At 40.3% G+C, this 21,113-nt stretch overlaps 2 protein-coding genes and 1 pseudogene across 2 annotated transcripts; all 3 read left to right on the top strand.

Annotated features, from left to right (window-relative positions):
• LOC103063889 (olfactory receptor 2G3-like) lies at positions 1–1,534 on the top strand (annotated as a pseudogene).
• A 5,657-nt stretch (positions 1,535–7,191) lies between these two features.
• Positions 7,192–8,136, top strand: LOC103063660 (olfactory receptor 2G3-like). The gene has a single exon (XM_007431311.1). It carries the CDS (start codon positions 7,192–7,194, stop codon positions 8,134–8,136), a length of 945 nt encoding a protein of 314 aa, XP_007431373.1.
• An 11,577-nt stretch (positions 8,137–19,713) lies between these two features.
• LOC103063427 (olfactory receptor 2G3-like) lies at positions 19,714–20,676 on the top strand. The gene has a single exon (XM_007431310.2). The coding sequence runs from the start codon at positions 19,714–19,716 to the stop codon at positions 20,674–20,676; it is 963 nt and encodes a 320-aa protein (XP_007431372.2).
• Positions 20,677–21,113: the final 437 nt, after the last annotated feature.

The following is a 21,113-nucleotide window of genomic DNA, read 5'->3' as shown; positions in this document are numbered from 1 at the left end:
ATGAATGGGAAAACCTCGTGGGAAGAGAGTAATCAAAGCTACCAGGGAGAATTCATCTTGCTGGGAGTAGCTGACCGGCCACGCTTGGAGATGTTGCTATTTGCCCTTGTCCTGGCCTGCTACTTGATGACCCTCCTGGGCAACACAACCATCATTGTGGCATCAAGATTAGATCCCCATCTCCATACCCCCATGTATTTCTTCCTTGGCAACCTTTCCTTCCTTGACCTCTGCTTCACCACCAGCCTTGGGCCCCAGATGCTGGTGAACTTCTGGAGAAAAAGTAAGACCATCGCTTATGCTGCCTGCATGGCTGAGCTGTACATCTCTCTTTCTCTGGGCTCCACGGAGTGTATTTTGTTGGCTGTCATGGCCTACGACCGCTATGCTGCCATCTGTCATCCACTGCGCTACGCTACTATTATGAGCCACTCTCTGTGTTTCACGATGGCTGCTGTCTCCTGGGTGAGTGGCTTCAGCAACTCACTTGTTCATACAGCAATGATTCTTAGGCTTCCACTGTGTGGACAGAATCGGGTGGATCATTTCTTCTGTGAACTCCCTGCCTTTCTTAAATTGGCTTGTGTTGACCCTTCACTTAATGAGGCTGTGATGTTTTCTACTAGTGTGGTGTTTCTTCTAGCACCAGTTAGTCTCATCACGGTCTCTTATGGTTATATAGCAGCTGCGGTGCTGAGGATCCGCTCAGCTGAAGGCAGGAAGAGGGCCTTCAACACTTGTTCTTCCCACTTGATGGTGGTTTGGCTCTTCTATGGCACAGCCATCTTCAGTTATCTCCAGCCACCAACTGCCTCCTCCCGTGATCAAGGCAAGATGATTTCCATTTTCTATACATTTGTCACCACCATGCTTAATCCGCTGATCTATACTCTGAGGAACAAAGACGTACATAAAGCTCTTCAAAGACTAGTGACAAAAAACTAACCCCATGATTCACAGCTGCATTTGAAAATTCAAGAGAAATGCTCCTTATTTGTTATTCTTGCCCTTCCTTCCTTCCTTCCTTCCTTCCTTCCTTCCTTCCTTCCTTCCTTCCTTCCTTCTCATAATAAACAGGTAACATATCTAGGTGCCACAGAAGCACACAAGACTGTAAATTAAAGAGTAAAAAACCCCCCAAACTGAAAGCCGGAACCTACTTTCTGAAATGTGTTTAGTTTGTTGTGGATAGCACACATTCATTTTGTGTCAAGTCTGTCCCTTGATTTCTCAGAAGCTTTGTTCCCCTGTGAAAAAGGCATCTTCTGAAGTCCTTGCAGTTTTCTTTTAATGAGAATTTGAGCTGATTTTATTATTCCACCACAGCAAGTCCTTTCTGCACGATAGCTTTTACTGGGGGGAATCATGCCTGCATTGTGCTCTTTCTATCCCTTTGCAGCCTCCCTGCCTGCTCCTACTTCCTGAATTGAAAAAGCTCCGTAGGAAGAATTTGCTCATGATTTCTTCCCTTATGAGGACATTTCCCAATCTTTCCCTTTATGCAGACCATTACACTGTCATCATGAGCTTTTGAGGACTATTATATAAACTAGAGTCAGCAATGCAGTCTTTGGATGCCATGTATACAAAGGCCCTTCCATGGTGTCTGCAGGACCCAAAAATTAAATGGCTGACATTTAATTTATTTGATATAAAACACTTCTATGCTGCTTACCATTAGAAAATAAAGCTGGAGGTGTTTTGAAATTAAATCTGTTGATTACAACAGTTAATGAAATATTTTATTCAATGCAGAATAAAATACAGAATAAAATAAGCACTCAATCAATGAAAAAAGTGAAAGCAGAAATAAAAAGCGAAGAATCACAGCAGCATTAGCATACTATTAAAATGCCTGGGAGAATAACATATCTTTGGCATTAAAAAAACAATGAAGACAGCACTAGTAATAGCTCATTGAGGGGAGCATCCCATATTTGTAGGGCTACAGGTGAAAAGGCCTGTTTGTAGACAGAGATATGGAAATGAGAGTTGGCTATGTCAAGAGACATGTAAAAATAAATTGAATGCAGTGGGAATGGAGAATGTCAGAAATGTCTGTGGTACAACAAGGGACAGGATCAGTCTGGACTGAATATAAAGTGAGTGACCAGGATGAAAGAAGAACATTGAGACAGTTTGATCACACAGAGACAGTGAATAAAGATAATTGCAAAACAAATATATAAAGGAGAAGTAAATGGCTCAAGAGGAAGGGAAAGACTAAGAAGGTCGTGGTTGGATGGAGCTGAGGAGGTCCTGTTCATACACACATATAAGCAACCATTTCAACTGCTCTGTAGTCCCCTGGCAGCCAAATCTTCACCCTGAACACCAGCCACACTGGCCGGAAAGTCCTCCAGGGATTTCTGGAACCCATTGGAATCCTCCAGCCCCTGGCACGGACCCATTCTAACTGGCTCACTCCTCTGCAGAGAGGAATTAGTGACTGCTGTCCTATATCTCAGCAGAAAGTGGTCTGACCAGATCAAGAGGGCAAATGTAAAAAAACCCTCCCATCTCAGAACATTATCTTCTTGCCCAGTAGAAAAATCCAGATCCAGACAGTGACCAACCATGTGTTTTGGGCTATAAGATATAACAGCGGTTGCTCTGGCAGCCATGAATCCCTAAGCAGACTCAACCAAGGCAATCCCAGTGTGAATGCTGAAGTCTTCCAGAACTAATGCATTAGGAGTCCTCAATGCCACATCTGAGACCACTTCCATCAGATGAAGTAGGAATGTTGCTGTGCAGTGGGTGGGTTGCCCACCATACACTGACAGTGCTCAAGATAAGTTACTCCATGCTGGCACTGCAATGGAGAGAGAAAGAGAGAAACTATGACTGAGCAGGGGAGCAGGAGAACATAGGCCTGCTGGGTTCACTCATGTTTTTTACAATGCTTTCACCATTTGGAGTACAACTGATTGTTTTAGCCTTGTTGTACACTGCTCAGAGTTACTTGCTGGTGAGATGGGCAGCTATATAAATTGTATAAATAAAGAAACAAACAAAGAAACAAACAAACAAATTTTGTGGTAGAGGAATGTAAACTGGATGAAAAGTCCATGGAGAGGATGTGTGTGCCCTGATCCCCTCCTGGTTGGTCTAGATTGGGTGTAGATGCCAAAGAATTCTAGAAGTGGTATCCAGAATTGCATGTAGATGTATGTGTACAACGTTAACAAAAACATAAGTGAACAATTAAAATGCGTGTGTGTGTGTGTTGCCCACCAACATTGACCTGGGATCTTGTCCTACAAAGGTGGTATAGAAATTTGTTCCATCATATAGTTCCTGCAATAGCAAATACAATTTTCTGATACCATCTGAAATTTACTCCTTAGTTTGCTGATCCAAACTTTGGCAGATCTCTTCCTCCCACTCCTGCATCTTTGCCCCTGTCACTTTTTTGATGAGATCTATCCTTCCTGGGTGAGCTTTTGCAAATGGTTTCAAGAGCCTCTAGGGCTTGCTGGACTCTGGAGGGAAATGTCTTCTTTGCCACTAATTGCTCAATCTTGAGCCTGTGACAACTTTACAGCAATTTTCACTAAGTGGTTAGAGTTAGGCAGGAATAGTCCCTCCTCCTCCTCCCTGAAAATACCCAAAAAATCTATCATCCTGCTCCATTTCTTGCCTTCTCAGGTTGATTGCTGTGTGTGTGTGTGATATCTGTAAATATTCTGGAGCGCCACCGACTTGGAAGAGCCAAGATGCTGGGCTGAGGAAGGTGGGCTGACCAGGGATGGAGTTGGGATGCTGAGTTTGAGTGGGGGGAGACTTCACCTTCTCCCTTTCCCATGTCCTTTGATGTTGCCTATTCAGCATTCCAAATGTTTAACCTGCATGCCTTTCCCTTGTTTCCCATTACTTCTCGACGCTGATTTTTTTCTTCCTTGAACAGAAAGGTGCATTGGTCTTTGCTTTTCACTTTCTTTCTCTACAGCAGTGTTTCTCAACTTTGGGCATGGCTGGCTGGGGAATTCTGGGCGTTGAAGTCCACACATCTTAAAGTTCCCAAGGTTGAGAAACACTGCTCTACAAGATCGTGTGTAAAATGAAAGTGAAATTATCGCTGCAATGCTATATCCTTTTGCTTGGGAGTAGCCGCGTTGAACTCTGTGGACTATTCAGTCTGACTATTTTCATGCTGCTCATTGCCTCAGCTTTTGTTCCCGTCAACCCTCTTTAAGTCTTCCTTCCTTCCTTCCTTCCTTCCTTCCTTCCTTCCTTCCTTCCTTCCTTCCTTCCTTCCTTCCTTCCTTCCTTCCTTCCTTCCTTCCTTCCTTCCTTCCTTTCTCAGACTCTGTCCATATCCATATATTTCTGTTAGCTTGCATCTAGTTTCATGGCTGTCTCTTTCTATTCTCTTTTTAGGGGGTTTCCCCTTCCCACCAATCTGTCTTCTGCCCTCACCTTTCAGCCCAACCTATACTCCCTGGAATACAGAGGTCCATTCAGAGATGCTCCAGTGAGAACTATTTTGGCCTGAAAATGTGCCACCTGCTCCTTGAATAGAGGCTGGTTCTTCATAAGGAGTAGAAAAAGAGGCACAGTTAGGGATCCTTAACCTGAGATCGTACATGCATACAAGATACTCCAAGCCAACACATCAGGATGAGTCAAGAGGTAGCAACATTGCTGTTTATCCAGACAAAGGTGAGGTTGGGGAGTAGAATGTTTTAAGGTTATAGTTACTTTTATAATAGATAGATAGATAGATTACATGTAATCTGTTCCTTCCCTATTACATATATTATTATATTATATATTATATAATTATATATATATATATATATATATATATATATATATATATATATGTAACAGGGAAGGAACAGATTACATGTAATCTATCTGTCTGTCTATCAATCATCTATCTATCTATCTATCTATCTATCTATCTATCTATCTATCTATCTATCTATCTATCATCTATCCATGGTGGATACTCCTTTTTCTTAATTATGAAGGTATAGAATTTGTTCCTTTTAGAATTCATTTGAATATTTTCTAGAAACAAGTGTTAATGTTGATCGTGAAATATACTATAACATAAATTTTCATTGGCTACAGCTAACTTCACCATATGTAAGCCTAAGCTCTAATAAATATCTGAATCTTCAGTCAGATGCCTATGTCTTAAGGTCTGCTAGACTCTGTTTAAAGTTGTTAATGTGATTTTTGACTGTATCTGTTCATCGTAAAAGATCACTTTCTATTGGGCATATTTCTTTATTTCTGATATTAGTGCTAGAAATAAGGAAGAAGTTCATTTGATCTGTATTTTAATATGAAATTGGGCAATTTACAATTCCCAGCTTCTGTGCAAACTGCAACGCAGCTACACAGTGAAATCCACAAACTGTGATGCAGTTTCTAACTTTGCACATATGCATGCACTCATAGAGACAACTACACAAATATCAATTTTAGGGGAAATGTGTATAAGAATATATATTTTTTTAAAATGTGCATAGTAACAATTATATTGTGGAACACACTGTATGTATGAAACGTGCACAAAAATGTAAATGCTAGGAAATATTCAGATTAAAATGTGTGGGTTTTTTTTTTTCATTTCAACAATTATACATTGATGTCAAAATGGAAAGGGACAACTGGAACAGTTAATGAGAAATTGATGACAACTGAATCATACCTATGAGACCTATCATCCCTTCCTAATGAATACCTTTGCAGTGTTTCCCACCGTATAAAGTAAATTATACTTTATTTTATACAGTGGGATAAATACATCAGTCTCTCTGACATCTTTTCTCCCCTGCCTCCCCATTTCCTCCCTTCCTTCATTCGGCAAGAAGCCCTTCAGCAAGTGTGACTGTGGAAACCTCTGAGTCCCCAGATTTTGGCAGGATATGAATGTAATGAATAAGTGAATGAATACAGGAATAAAGGAATAAATGTGTTGCAGGTGGGAAGAGGATCCAGCAGAACAGACCTCACTGGGACACCTGTTTTATTGTTATGTAGACCCATGAAGGAGGGTCTACATAAAGAAAAGATATTTTATTTTTCCTCTCCTTCTTTACTCATGTGAGGAAATTCTCTGGAAGGAATTGTCAGGTGAAAATAAAGTAGCAATCTTGATTATGTCATTTAGAATGGAAGACTCACCCTGTAGCCCACTTAGTTTCCAACATTAAGAGAGGGAAATTGCCCCATTCTGGGGTGAAGGAAAGTGGGGTCTTTGAATCTTCCCTGCACAAGCAATGAATTGCCTTCACAAAATCTACCTATGTAAGATAGGCAGTCATGTCTTGGAACGGGTGATGGAAATGAAGCAATATATACCCATAATGTATATGTAATGAAATAGAAAAAGTAATGTGCATTATATATGGGAAAAGTAGAAAAATAGAAAAATAGAAAAAGTAATGTGCATTATATATGGGAGCCATTCTTGCTTAAAATTTTAGGCCTAAAATTTTAAGCAAGAATGGCTCCCATATATAATTCACATTACACAACAGGGTTCTCTGCCTTCAACCTTTCGCACCCTAATTGGCATCTCAGGTGGAAGTGTGAGTGGAGGAAGAGACTCCTGGGGTACCGCTGAAATGTGAAAGAGAGGGAGAGAAGCAAGCAAAGAAAGATAGATGGCTGTGGTAGGATGCAGACAAAGGTGGTGGGATGAAGGATGCAGTCCAGTAAAGAGAATGGGAAGGTGGGAACTGGAAAGCTGGCTGAGAACACAATGGAAGAGGAAATGATTGATCCAATATATTGAATTAATAAATAATTACACCTTTGTGCATCTCCATCAGAGATCAGAGCGTTACAGTCTTTATTATGTTGTTCTGCCCAATATTTCTGTAGCCAGATACAAGGTTTCACGTCCTACTATCAGCATATTCACTTCTCATACAATATGATTCTGGTTTACATTCACACATGTAATAATTTTGTTGTTGCTGCTGGAGTTGGAGGTGTACATATTTGTGAGTGTTGTGGTGTGTAAGTCATGAGGTGCTGAGAAAGCCGTGCCATTAGATTTGGACCTCCAATAGTTTTCACAGAGTAGAGCCCACTAATTCAGCTTGAATGTAGATTACTGGGGACAAGGTTCAAGTCACACTCCAAATACGGGAATGCTCTGATCCTATCCGTTGTTTATACTGGTTTCTTTTTCTATTTCATTACTTATTCTAATGTGTATAGACAATGAACAGGGAAACTTCGTGGGAAGAGAGTAATCAAAGCTACCAGGGAGAATTCATCTTGCTGGGAGTGGCTGACCGGCCACGCTTGGAGATGTTCCTCTTTGTCTTTGTCCTGGCCTGCTACTTGATGACCCTCCTAGGCAACACAACCATCATTGTGGTGTCAAGATTAGATCCCCATCTCCACACCCCCATGTATTTCTTCCTCAGCAACCTTTCCTTCCTTGATCTCTGCTTCACCACCAGTCTTGGGCCCCAGATGCTGGTGAACTTCTGGAGGAAAAGGAAGACCATCAGTTACGGTGCCTGTGTGGCTGAGTTATACATCTCTCTTTCTCTGGGCGGCACAGAGTGTATTTTGTTGGCTGTCATGGCCTACGACCGCTATGCTGCCATCTGTCATCCACTGCGTTATACTACCATGATGAGTCACTCTCTGTGTTTCACAATGGCTGCTGTCTCCTGGGTGAGTGGCTTCAGCAGCTCTGTCATTCAGACAGTGATGACTCTTAGGCTTCCATTGTGTAGACGGAATCGAGTAGATCATTTCTTTTGTGAGGTCCCTGCCTTTCTAAAATTGGCCTGTGCTGACACTTCACTGAATGAGGCTGTTCTCTTTTCTGCTGGTGTGGTGTTCCTTCTAGCACCAATGGGTCTCATCATAATCTCTTATGGCTACATTGTGGCTGCGGTGCTGAGGATCTGCTCAGCTGAAGGCAGGCGGAAGGCCTTCAACACTTGTGCCTCCCACTTGTTGGTGGTGTCCCTCTTCTATGGCACAGCCATCTTCAGTTATCTCCAGCCTCCCTCCAACTACTCCCGTGATCGAGGCAAGATGATTTCCCTTTTCTACACCTTTGTCACCCCCATGCTTAATCCACTGATCTATACTCTGAGGAACAAGGAGGTACACAAAGCTCTTCGAAGAGTAATGAAGAAGAACTAACACTCTTGGTTCACAGCTGTATTTTTTTCCTTTTACATACAGTTTTGTATTATGTCTTTTAGTTCTGTTTTTATTGTGAACTACTTGTGTGTAATGTAATGTAAAGTAACGTAAACTTAGTGAAGTTTAATAAAAAAATCAACCCTATGAAAAAAGGATCCCACCTGTTCATTACATTTCTAGCATTTTTCATGTTGGCCACAAATCGTGGTTTTCAGCCCAGCCCTTTAACCCAATGAAAGACTGGACTGGAGAAACTCAGTTACTCATTTATTAAGTAACCTTAGTAATTGAGGACTCCTTCCCAAGAAGAGAGCCCCAAAAATAGAAAGCATAAATCTTTTATACCTTTTCAACAACAGCATCATAATCAGAGATTACGTGATTGGTCACTTAGTTTTGCATGCGTACGTAATAGTTAACATTCCATAATCATAACACCTTTTCAAACCATATGTGTCTGTGTCCATGACAACTGGTGGTTTTCTGTATCTGGGACACTTAGTGGTTTTAGAACATCTTTATTTTAGGCTTTATCTGAATATACATCTACATCTCTGCTCTTGTTCTTCTTCTAGGTAACTTCACACCTGATCAATATCTTCCTGTTTCAACTCTTTTGCAAGCTTAACCACAGAGCTTGTTGGCTTGTTCTTTTGAGGGGTGCAAGTTCAATAGTTTATGACCCCAGTCTGACTCTAACTCTATCAATGAACTCCAATTTTGCTGCCATCATTCAGGAAAAAATTACTCATTTTAACAATTGAGACTGGAGGGATATGCCAGTGATAAAATGTCTCGTACCAATATTTTAAGTAAATTTAATGTTCTTTTTCTATTGAAATTCCTATTGTTCTCTCTCTGTAACTATATTCAGATTCTGCATCTATTTAAGCATATAACTTGTTTGGGTTCTGAGTCATATTTCACTAATAAATTATAAATTGTGCTTTGCAAATGTTTGGTATTACAGGATGTATTATATGACTTTTGAATTCAGTCAAGTTTCTCAATATTCCCCCCTTGTTTCTGTAATTCTTTTGTTGCTACTTATTTGAAAATATTGAAACAAGTATAGTAAAACACGTGTAGTAAGAGACTTGAAGGATTTTAACTTTATCCTATTAATAATAAAATCTTGCAGTCTGAACAAGTTGTTGTCTCTTCACCAAGCAAATTTCTTAGTCTTTCTTCTTCATAAAAATAGGCATTCAGTAATGAAGGAAGAGGGGAGAAATCTGGATTTTTATTTTCCTGTATTTATCCCAAACATTTGATGTTACTTAATACAGGTAGTCCCCAGTTTAATAATGAGTTCCATTCCCAAAGTCTATCCTTAAGTCAAATGTATACGTAAGCCAGAACAGTATTATTGTATAATACTGTGTAAGTAGTATTATGTAATGAACTCAAATCATTGTGTATTTAACTCAAATCATTGTGTATTTAACTCGAATTTTGCTACAATATGCTCCATTCGTAACTATGCCGTACATAGATGATATTCTCTTACATTCGCCATAAGAGAATATCATCCATTCTGAAATCCTCACTAGACAGCTGGTACAATAGTTCAATCTGAAGTTCAGAGCTGCTAGACCACCACGTTCTTTGGAATCTGGGAAATTCTCGAATGTAATCCTTGGCCTTTTATTAGACCATATATAATTCATTATTTTCTGTGCCAGTTGTTTAATACCTGATACTCAGTAAACACTGGGATCATTTGAAATAGAGAATGTATATTCATTTTTAACTGCTGCAATTCTTTTCTAAGTGGCAGAATTAAAGCTTGTTAGGTGTTTAGGATTAGGCTGCGTTCAAAGGAGCCTAATCAAGAGAAATGCTCCCTATGTGTTATTCCTGTGCGCTATGCTTTCTTTTTTTAAATCATATTGGTAATTATAACAACCAGAAGATACGATAACGTACAACCAAAAGTATAGCAGGGCTAATAAAATCAGAAAAAAAATACAGAATAATGAATAAGTGAATGACATTTGTAGAAACTAAAAGTATATCCATAAAATGTTAACATTGAACTAGCCCAACCTTTATTAAATCTAATCATATAAACCATCTATTGCTCCATCTTCTCAGTTTTAGTACAATATGTTATTTCGATACAATGATATTTATATAATATGCTTAGATTCTTAATATTGTTTTATGTAATCCGGTGCACTTTTCACTGTACCTTTCTTTCTGTTATTTTTGGTTTTCATTATAAATATATAATGCATCCATGTGCCAGATCAGTACACAAGACTATAAATTTAAGAGCAAACCAAACCAACACTAGAAGCTATATTGTTGTAGAATTTAATTTAAGGACTGCCTTGCCCTGAGGTGGATAGGGACCATATCAAGTGTGGCTGACTGCCCACACTACACTGAAGTGTGAGGGATGCACATAAGATGCACACATCATGCTGTTGGAGAGTTCCAGCGCCAGCAGATGAGGAATGTCCATCTTCAGCCATCAGCGGGAACTTCCATGCAATGGCTGGAGCAGAATGAACAAGCACAACCTCTCAGAGGTCAGTAAGTCCACCTAAGGAAGCCCACCTGTTCAACCTTGCAGAGACATTGTACCTCTGAGAAATTTTCACAGGAACTTCTTTCTCTGGTCAAGAGAGAAGGGCAACTATAGCGACAGATCACAGTGTCACAATGAACAGATCCGATGTTTGGTTTTCTTCATTCTTACTCTTCCTGTAGGACCTCAGAAACATTTGGTTCAGCACAATACTGTTTCAGCACCGCAACATTCTTTACTTCATTGAAACCGTAGAATGGGTAACTGTCACTATGATCATTTGCGACGGGAGAGGGGATTTCAACTAGGAACTGAACTGTTAAGTATGATTTTATTACAAATATGACATAGTCACCTGGGAGCCTGCATATATATACCTCCTGTGAAGCCAAATGCACACTGAACCTTTATTATATAGGTACAGCAGGTGCTGTTTTGCATTTTTTACTCCAATTCCTCTTTCCCCTTGTGTGTGTATTTTTTCTGGAGCACCTTTTGAGGAACAAATACCACCACCTATGAGTATCTGCTATAGTATGATTATTCTCAACATGGCTTGGATGAAGTTGGGCCCTGGGAAACATATTATTAAGGAAAGGGGAAAGGGGTTACCAAAACAATGCACAGAATTTATTTCCTTAACTCCATCCTTCTCAATGACCCTTTATGTTTGAATTATAAGGGACCCTCTATCCTGCCCTGTATGGTATTTCATATTTGAATCGAAATACCAGAAGTATTACAAACAGTCTCAAATATCAGTTTTATTGTGGACAAAATCTACTGTCTCCTTCTTTGATTCCTATGTGGGCATTGCTCTTGGAGATGAAATGACAGAAGAGATAGAAGTGAACATGGTCCTTAAAACTCTGAGTGCAGCTGCCTGTGTATTAAATCCATGCCTCTCCTGCTCAGTCAAGGCTTCCTGAGAGATAGTGTTTGGTTGGGTCCATAGATTGGTGAATTCATCCTTGAGTAAGGAGGTAGTTTCACCTGCCTTGAAGGAAGAGGTAGTCTGCCTCCTCCTCAAGAAACCATAGGTAGTCACAACAGTTCTGAACAACTTTCATCTGGCCTTCAACCTCCCCTTGTTGGGAAGGTTGTAGAGAAGGATGTCAGTGTGCAGGTTCAGAGAGCCCTGGAGGAAACAGATCACGTAGACCCCCTCCAGTTGTGTTTTAGGCCTGGGTATAGTACTGACAGGGCATTGATCACACTTGATGATGACCTATGGAGAGCTCAGGATAGTTGCATCCATCCTAGCTCTTCTTGACCTCTTGGTGCCTTTCGTTTCATCAATCATGGTATCCTTCTTGACCCACACAGAAGGGGGGGAGAGGGATCATGGTCTTGTGATGGTCTTCTGACCCAATCCCACAGATTTTCCATCTCTAGTTCTAGATGGAGTTGCATTGCTCCAGTCAGAACTGGTGCACAGTCAGAGGTTCCCATTGGACTTAGCTAATGCCTGGCAGGATCTTTACACAAATCCATCTTGTGTGGCAGTTGCACCTGTTCCTGGATCAGGAGGCCCTCTTCATGATCACACATGCTGTGCTGATCTCTTCCCTGGATTACTGTAACATGCTCTACATGGAGGTGCCCTTGAAGACCTCTCAACAGCTGGTCTGTCTAGAACGCAGCAGTATGGATAGTTACAGGCAAGCCTTGGAAAACCTATGGACCATTACTATTGTGTGAGCTGCACTGGTTACCAATCAGCTTCCACATGCAATTTTACTCCTGGTTGTCACCTATAAAACCCTTCAATACCCAGGGCTAGGATCATTGAGTGACCATCTGTCTCTAGTTCCCTCTGCCCACCTAACAAAATTAGGCTGCAGTTGCATGCTCCAGGTCCCATATACTGTATTAAACATTGCCATCTTATAGGACCTGGAAGTGTGGCTTCTCTGTTGCTGTGTCTGCTCTGAGGTCTGGATGGCCCTGACCCTGATAGCCTTTGGAAAAGCCCTGAAAACATGGCTCTTCTTTTTAGGCACTGGGCCAGGCGCTGTCTGAGCAGATATTAGATATAACTAAGTGTTTTCTGGATTTTATTATTGAAGGGTTATCTTCGTTCTTGCTTTTAATATTGGTGGCTGCCCAGCGTCAGTTTATGCACGAGCCACCATATAAATCAAATAAAAAGAAATCTACAGTCCTTTATTAGGTCATGTGTTATTATATTGTTTTATTGCCAATATTGGTTTATACTTCTATAATTTTTTATTTCCTTGTACCGCCTTTAGTTATAAGCATACGCTAAATAAAATTATTACTACTATATCTCTTACTGCCATATAGAAATCATATGGATTTTGGCAGCTCAGATCTGCCAAATGGCAGGAAAGCACACAGAAGACATTGTTGGAACAGCTCTATGCATAGACCCAGGTCACCACCAATTCCCTTTGCAAAGGTCAGGCCTGCCACTTGACTTTCCTGCCTTCCATAACATGACCATCTGATGGATAAAAGTAAAGAGAGTGTCTCCTTCTCACCGGAGTAAGTTTTATTCCAAGAGTGTTGTGGCTGGACCTTCCCAATCAAGGTCCAGAACTCTGTCTGATGCCCTTCCCCTCCCCCTCCAACGGCATTTTGGATCGCTTGGAGAATTAACACATAATAAAACTTTAAAAGTTGCCTTATTATTTCAGTTGAAGATTGGAACTATTTTCTTCCTTTCCATCTTTCTTAAAGGATTAATTGGGCCTTCCCTGTATATCTCTTCTCTGATGTAAATCACCCCTCCGGAGGGTGCTACTCAAGGGTGAAGGGCCTTTTGGGGGGATTACACGTGGCTGCAGTGATTAACCTCACTCCTAATTATTATTCAGCCTATGTTTAGGATTCTGGTCCTTGATGGCATTTCTTCAGAATGCAGCTGCAGATGAGAAAATAACAGCTTCCTTCTCTATCTCTTCCCTTTTCTCTTCCTTCTCCAGGTTGATACCCACAAAAACAGTTTGCTCTCCCTTTCTGCAACACAACACCCTTTTGAGGTAGAGACCTTCTCCGGATCTCTGTGTAGCCAGAACAGATACCCTGTTAAGCCAGAATAACCAAGGTGCTGGACTGAATTACAGAGGTTGATCAGAAGAGGAACGGGAAGGGTGGGATGATAGAGGACAAAGCCATCTTTTCCCTCTTGCGCTCAAGATGACTGCTACATAGCTGTCTCTGAACGTTTAGACCTTCTCTGTCTTTGCCTGCATCTGTGCCCTGCTTTTCATTTCCTTCTATTTTCTTTTTGACTCTCTTGCTCTCTTTCCCTCAGAGTTACACTGTGCTTCATTTCATTCTATCTCCTTTTCAGTTCCTTTCTAGGGATTTTTTTGTTTGTTTGTTTGTTTTGGTAAAACTTAAATGCTTAATTAAGGCACACTGAAAATAAACCAAGATACTTTCTTGGTAGCTCTGGCTACTTTCTTCACTTGAGGTTTCCCTGTTCATTTTCTATATAGAATAATAAGAATATCATAAACAACAGATAGCAGTCTAACATGATCAGATCATTCCCGTATTTGGAGTGTGACTTGAACCTTGTCCCCAGTAATCTAGATTCAAGCTGAATTAGTGGGCTCTACTCTGTGAAAACTATTGGAGGTCCAAATCTAATGGCACGGCCTTCTCAGCACCTCATGACTTACACACCACAACACTCACAAATACTTATACCTCCAACTCCAGCAGCAACAACAAAATTATTACATTTGTGAATGTAAACCAGAATCATATTGTATGAGAAGTGAATATGCCGATAGTAGGACATGAAACCTTGTATCTGGCTACAGAAATATTGGGCAGAACAACATCATAAAGACCGCAACACTCTGATCTCTGATGGAGATGCACAAAGTTGTAATTATTTATTAATTCAATATATTGGATCAATCATTTCCTCTTCCATTGTGTTCTCAGCCAGCTTTCCAGTTCCCACCTTCCCATTCTCTTTACTGGACTGCATCCCTCATCCCACCACCTTTGTCTGCATCCTACCACAGCCATCTATCTTTCTTTGCTTGCTTCTCTCCCTCTCTTTCACATTTCAGCGGTACCCCAGGAGTCTCTTCCTCCACTCACCTTGCACCTGAGATGCTCACTATAGTCTGTAGTGTTGAAGACTTCCATCCATCCATAGCTGAAGCAACAATAATGAAGCCATGAGGTCAGCCCTTTGCTTCTAGAACAAAGCTACCTGTCTCCTTCAAGCAGCAGGACAAAAATACAGCTATAGACACCCCACATCCCAAGGTCAGTACATCAAAGATATTCCTAGGTGCAGTGCAAACTTGACATGGAGGCAAGGAAGTTGCTTCTCTCCAAGACAGAGGTAACGTTGAGAATGCAGTATCTTAGGATGAGAAGGGACTATAAGTTGCAGAAGTAATTTAAGTGAAATGAATAAAAGGACAGAGATTACATACATAATATAGTTTTTTTTTTTCGATTGAATTCTTATCTCTTTCTCTCATTACTTGGAGATATGCATTTGGAAATGAAGGAGGAAAAAAAAGCCTAAATGGAGAGGCACTTGGGTTGAGGTGAGAAACCTTTAGACCTTGAAACTCCAAATTAGTCCTTCTCTGAAGCTTCTCTTCCTTTTTTGGAAAACAAACAAATACAGAGCTGTTACTTCATTTTATGAATTTGTGGATATCTAGCAGTATCTAATTTCAGCCCCAGGATGTCCAGTTCTAAACCTTGAAGCAAGGGAAGAACATAGGGAACAACCATGAAGAGTTAACACAGTATGATATAGGGTTATCTATCCACTTTAGGATGATCCTGAATCAAAGCTGATTGTTTCAGAAAAAGAAATCAGGACTTATTTGAAGCACAGTAGAATGAGAACAAACTGGCCTTTACCAAAGCTTTAGACCTGCTTTAAAGCTTGGAAGGATGCAGAAACATTTCTTTTCTTCTGAGCTCTCCCTAAAAGGAAGATACTGTAGGTATACAATTGAACATGATAGCTGGCCAACAAGACATTGAAAATAGTGGCCACTGAAAAGATGCTCATATGCTATTGTTTAGAAGCCTCCAAGCCAAGGCAGAAGTGAGAGTTCCCCCTGCAACCTTCAGGGTCTCTCTGCTATCTGCTACCAACATTCAATATTTCTTTCAAATATTAGTGGACTGTGGTTGCTCCTTAAGAGTACAAACCTTTATTTTAATTTTATAATTATGTATATGACTTTTGGACTTTTTATTTGTTGTTATTTTTTAAAGGAAGTTCATAATTTCCAGGCTTTGAAGACCTGGTTCTGCCACCTGGCCTGGGGTGGGGAGGGAATACCTCAAGCATGGGGATGGCTAGCCCCATAGAGGCCTTCTGTCTTCAGCCTCAGATTTTTCATCCTCTTGGACTCTCCTTCTCCTTTTTAGTAATGTTTTTAACTAATGTTTTATGTATTTATATATATTTATGTGGGGTTTTTTTAATGCGAAGAGAGGACTCTTTGGACTCTTTGGAGAAGACCCTGATGCTGGGAAAGATTGAAGGCAAAAGGAGAAGAGGACGGCAGAGAATGAGATGGTTAGATAGCATCACTGAAGCAATGAGCATGAAACTGAGCAAACTCAGGGAGGCAGTGAAGGACAGGAAGGCCTGGAGCAATATGGTTCATGGGGTCACGAAGAGTCGGACATGACTTAACAACTGAACAACAACAACAATGTTTTAATGTTTGTTGTGAATTGCCCAGAGTTCCCCCATTGGGGGGAGATGGGTGGTTGAAAAATTTGGTTGGGAAAGAAAGAGAGAGAGAGAGAGAGAGAGAGAGAAAGAGAGAGAGAGAAAGAAAGAAAGAAAGAAAGAAAGAAAGAAAGAAAGAAAGAAAGAAAGAAAGAAAGAAAGAAAGAAAGAAAGTTTCCTGGTCCTACCTGCCCTAAGTTTATGGAAGGTCGATCACTTTTGTTGCAGAGCATGATATGCTGGTCTAACAAGGAGTAACTTCAAGCCGTGTGTAACTCTAGGCAAGAATTCCTTTCTCCAGGAAAGGCTGCAGTTGGCTCACCGGCTGGAATTGGGAGGGTTTTTAAAATCAATAGACATTGTTAATTTGTACACAGGTTTATTTCATCCACTAGTACACCGTAGATGGTGTGCGGAAATTGCTTTGTGTGCCTAAAGATGTACTATTTTGAAAAACTCAGTTGCCCCATCAAACTGGACATCTCCCTGTCCAGGCCAGCCTTTTAAAGAAACAGCACTTGCTCTAATACAGACCCACCAGGAACGGTTTCTTCTGGGCTGTTAGAAGGGTTGGCCTTTTCACCTTCTCTTGTGAATGTCCTTAATTTTATTAAGAACCCATGTCAATTTTTTTCACAATTGAAGATAGACTATGTCATATTGTCTAGAAGTTTTAAAAAGCGGTGAAGTACAATTTATCTAAGCAAGACACTTCTATGAGAATTCTTTATTTTAGTCTATTAATCTTTAGCAATTACTTCTCCACTCCTTGGGGTAAACTTTTCACTTGTTTTGCTAGGTTTATGTCCATCCCCACCCCGTTTTGGAGTTTCTTTCATCCTGATGAACTTTTAAGAGTTCTTCATGCAGAGATGGGCTTGTGGTGAGCCCAACAGCAGACTTAGCCCACAGATGAGAGGCAATGGTATTGTCCATGAAGTAGTAATAGTAATATTTATTCAGTCAACGACCAACGACATGTAAAAATATACAACATAAAAACAAAATCAAATGGGTGAGATAAAATACCAATGTAACAAGGACTCTCTATAATAAAAGTACTGCATAACATCAGCTACTATAATGATATATTAATTAACTGTGCAAGTATAAATCTAAAATATTACAATCTATGAAATAAAAATACATGTCACCTGAAACAAGATAACTAACACATAATAGGCATTGCCCATGAAGAGGTGGAGGCCAGAGCTGTTTGTGCCACAAATCTGCCTCATAAGCTCTAAATCAATCTACAGTTCCCTGGTGAAGTGAAGGATGCTATTCTGTGGCCAGTAGAATTAATGAAGTAGAGGGACCATATTTTGCATCAAGAAGCACATTTTGGGCTGGATCTGGTTTTGTGCTTTTCCTATTACAGTATATGTTGATTGAATCTCAGCTACCTTTTCTTAGTCTCCACAGATAGCAGAATTTGGCAGAATTTGCCTGGTCATGCTTGGCTGTTGTTGTTATTGCTATTATTTTAAATTTATTAGCTGCCCAACTCCAATATAAATAGGACATATACACTAGCATTTGATACTCTACAGCAAAAGTGATAGCCTTCCACAAAATGAGAGCAAGTTGGGGCAGGAATTATTGTAAAATTCTTTCTAAAAAGTTAATGACACCTTCCAAAAGTTGTATACATAAAGACTGAAATAAATATACAGGATATACCCTGTGCAAAAATATAGAAATTCCCCTTCGCCGCTCCAACAAGAAGGGTGGTGGTGGAAGTCGTATAAAATCTTGTACATGAGGGCAAGTTATAATATAACTCTTTGGTCTGAGAACTTAAGGAAAGGAAGGTGGACTGTACAAACCATTCTAAATATAGATTCTACTTAGATAGGAGACGATCAAGAAATTCCAGAGCTCTAGGCTAGACTGGGAAGTTGAATGTAAACACCCCAGAAGACGCAGTGTTAAAAGACTTCTGTATTGTGCCAAGAAGGTGGTCTATGTGCAATATTGCCTCTGCAAGTTGAGCTCAGCTTGAAAGAGAACTGAATTTCATTACTGTTGCTGTAATAAGTCCCCATTTCCCCTCCTTGGTTTCTCTACCTATCTTGAAGTCACTCTCAGATAGTTTGGCTGGGTGGAAGAGGAGCAGGGTTGCATGACAGAATGGCCCATCAAGCCCAAAGTAGGCCACCCATTGTACATGTAAGAATCTTCATAAAATAACCATTTTCACCTGGTTAGCTTGGTTTTGCAGTCTTGAGGACAAATAAAGAAGTTTATTGAGTCCCTGAAGCAGCAGCAATGAAAACTGATGAGTTGTGTGTGCTTCAAGGCTCACAACTGTTTGTTTGCTTTTTAACTGGGTCACGTGGTTCTATCCTTACATATATACTATTTCATCATAATTTTCTGAATATCTTTTTTTTCCCATTCGGAATATGTACTTTCGATGTGCAGTATGACATGTACTGTCATAGATGGTTTCTCATGAATATTCTGTGCCTAGATAACTTTTCTGAGATAAGGGTCACTATAACATTCCACCTTAAATGTAAACATTTTACATTTAAGGTGGAAGGGACATCAGAAATTATTTTAAGAGATGAAAATAATAACGAAAGACAGAAGAGGGGGAGACAGAATTTGCAAGAGGAAGCAAGATGATCTTCAAAGAATAAAAGGCTGGAAACATGTAAAGAAAGAAGTGTAAAAGGACAGATGGAGAAGAAGTTATGGGGAAATTCAAATGAATGGTGGCTTTTCAGTGAGAAGATTGAAATAAGGTGGGAGGACATGTTTCTTAATGTCCTAAAAGAAATAATGCCATAAAGAAATCAGCAGGTGGTTGACTTAATCAAAAGCTTGATCATTTCTTTATGACATTATTAATGGCACTCTAAATCAAACTATGTCTTCACAGAAGCAGGAGTGACTGTGATAGGTCTTAACATCCGAGCAGAAGTGAGGTTTTTGTTGGTGTTTCAACTTCGTTCTGTGACTATCCTGTGGATTTGACTCATCACAGTCCCATGGTACTTCTTGGGCAAGGTAGAAAGACCTGTAAGCAGAAACGTATTTTCTTCAAAACTGTACAGGGAATTCTGTCCAAATATTCGAGTATCGAAGACATTTTACTATATTCTCCTCTCACATAGCCATTCTCTGAGGATCCAAGTGCTAAAAAGTATAGTCAGTTAGCTAGAGCAAGATTAACTATATTTCTGAGTCCTAGATTTAGGTCACAAGCTGAATCTGCTGCTCAGTCAAGCCACAATTCTTTCTATGTCACTTCTTAATATAGCCTTCCATTTTGTGTTGGTGATCTATTTATTTTCATGTGCACTGTTTTGCTTTGTTTTTTAAACAGATGTTCTATAGAAATGCATCATGGAAAGAAATTAATCAAAGCTACCAAGGGGAATTCATCTTATTGGGAGTGGCTGACCGGCCACGCTTGGAGATGTTCCTCTTTGTCTTTGTCCTGGCCTGCTACTTGATGACCCTCCTAGGCAACACAACCATCATTGTGGTGTCAAGATTAGATCCCCATCTCCACACCCCCATGTATTTCTTCCTCAGCAACCTTTCCTTCCTTGACCTCTGCTTCACCACCAGCCTTGGGCCCCAGATGCTGGTGAACTTCTGGAGAAAGAGCAAGACCATCACTTATGGTGCCTGCGTGGTTGAGCTGTACATCTCTTTTGCTTTGGGCTCTACAGAGTGCATTTTGTTGGCTGTCATGGCCTACGACCGCTATGCTGCAGTCTGTCATCCACTGCCCTATGCTGTCTTGATGAACCAATCTCTTTGCTTCACAATGGCTGCTGTCTCCTGGATGAGTGGTTTTAGTACTTCAGTAATAGAGACAGTAATGACTGTAAGACTCCCACGGTGTGGACAGAATCAGGTAGACCATTTTTTCTGTCAAGTGCCAGCCTTGCTGAAATTGGCCTGTGTTGACACCACTCTCAATGAAGCTGTACTCTTTGTCTCGAGTGTAATTTTCCTTGTAATACCACTGGGTCTCATCATAATCTCATATGGCTACATTGCAGCTTCTGTGCTGAGGATCCACTCAGCTGAAGGCAGGCAGAAGTCCTTCAACACTTGTGCCTCCCACTTGATGGTGGTGTCCCTCTTCTATGGCACAGCCATCTTCAGTTATCTCCAGCCTCCGTCCAACTACTCCCGTGATCGAGGCAAGATGATTTCCCTTTTCTATACGTTTGTCACCACCATGCTTAATCCACTGATCTATACTTTAAGGAACAAAGAGGTACAGAAAGCTCTCCGAAGAATAATGAAGATCAAGAATAATGAAGGTCAATAATGAAGGTCAATGGCTAATGAAGGTCATAACTTTATTTAGCAGACCAAAACCAATACTTTTAACAAATGCTCATTCTTTGTTGCTAGGATACCTTCTTCTGTACAAACTCTTGTACATTTCCTTTCTTTTTTGTATCATATTTAGAATAATTCAGGGAGTCAGATTATATTAAAACTCTCAGACCTTCACCCAGGGCACAAGAATATTTCTCTTTAGGAATTCAGACTTGTGCTCAAGAGATAGAACTAAAGATTCCAACAACACTTGGACAGAGAAGTTGCTTTTATTTGAAGCTTCAATAAAAGCTTCTGCTTTTATTATTTCAGCTAAAATGAAGGCAATCAGCTACTGCAGAATCCAGCAATCTGGCAGCAGTTCCATATAAGCAGGCTTTAAATTTGAGGTCTGTTTTACCTGCCTTCACATGGCAACAGATT

This window comes from Python bivittatus, unplaced genomic scaffold (assembly GCF_059951505.1).
Source record: "Python bivittatus isolate LINGU-HERP-01145 unplaced genomic scaffold, Pbiv_v1 ctg000080_np1212, whole genome shotgun sequence".
NCBI lineage: Eukaryota > Metazoa > Chordata > Lepidosauria > Squamata > Pythonidae > Python > Python bivittatus.
The sequence above is the reverse complement of the archived record's forward strand: the minus strand, read 5'-3'. Positions and strand labels throughout refer to the sequence as shown.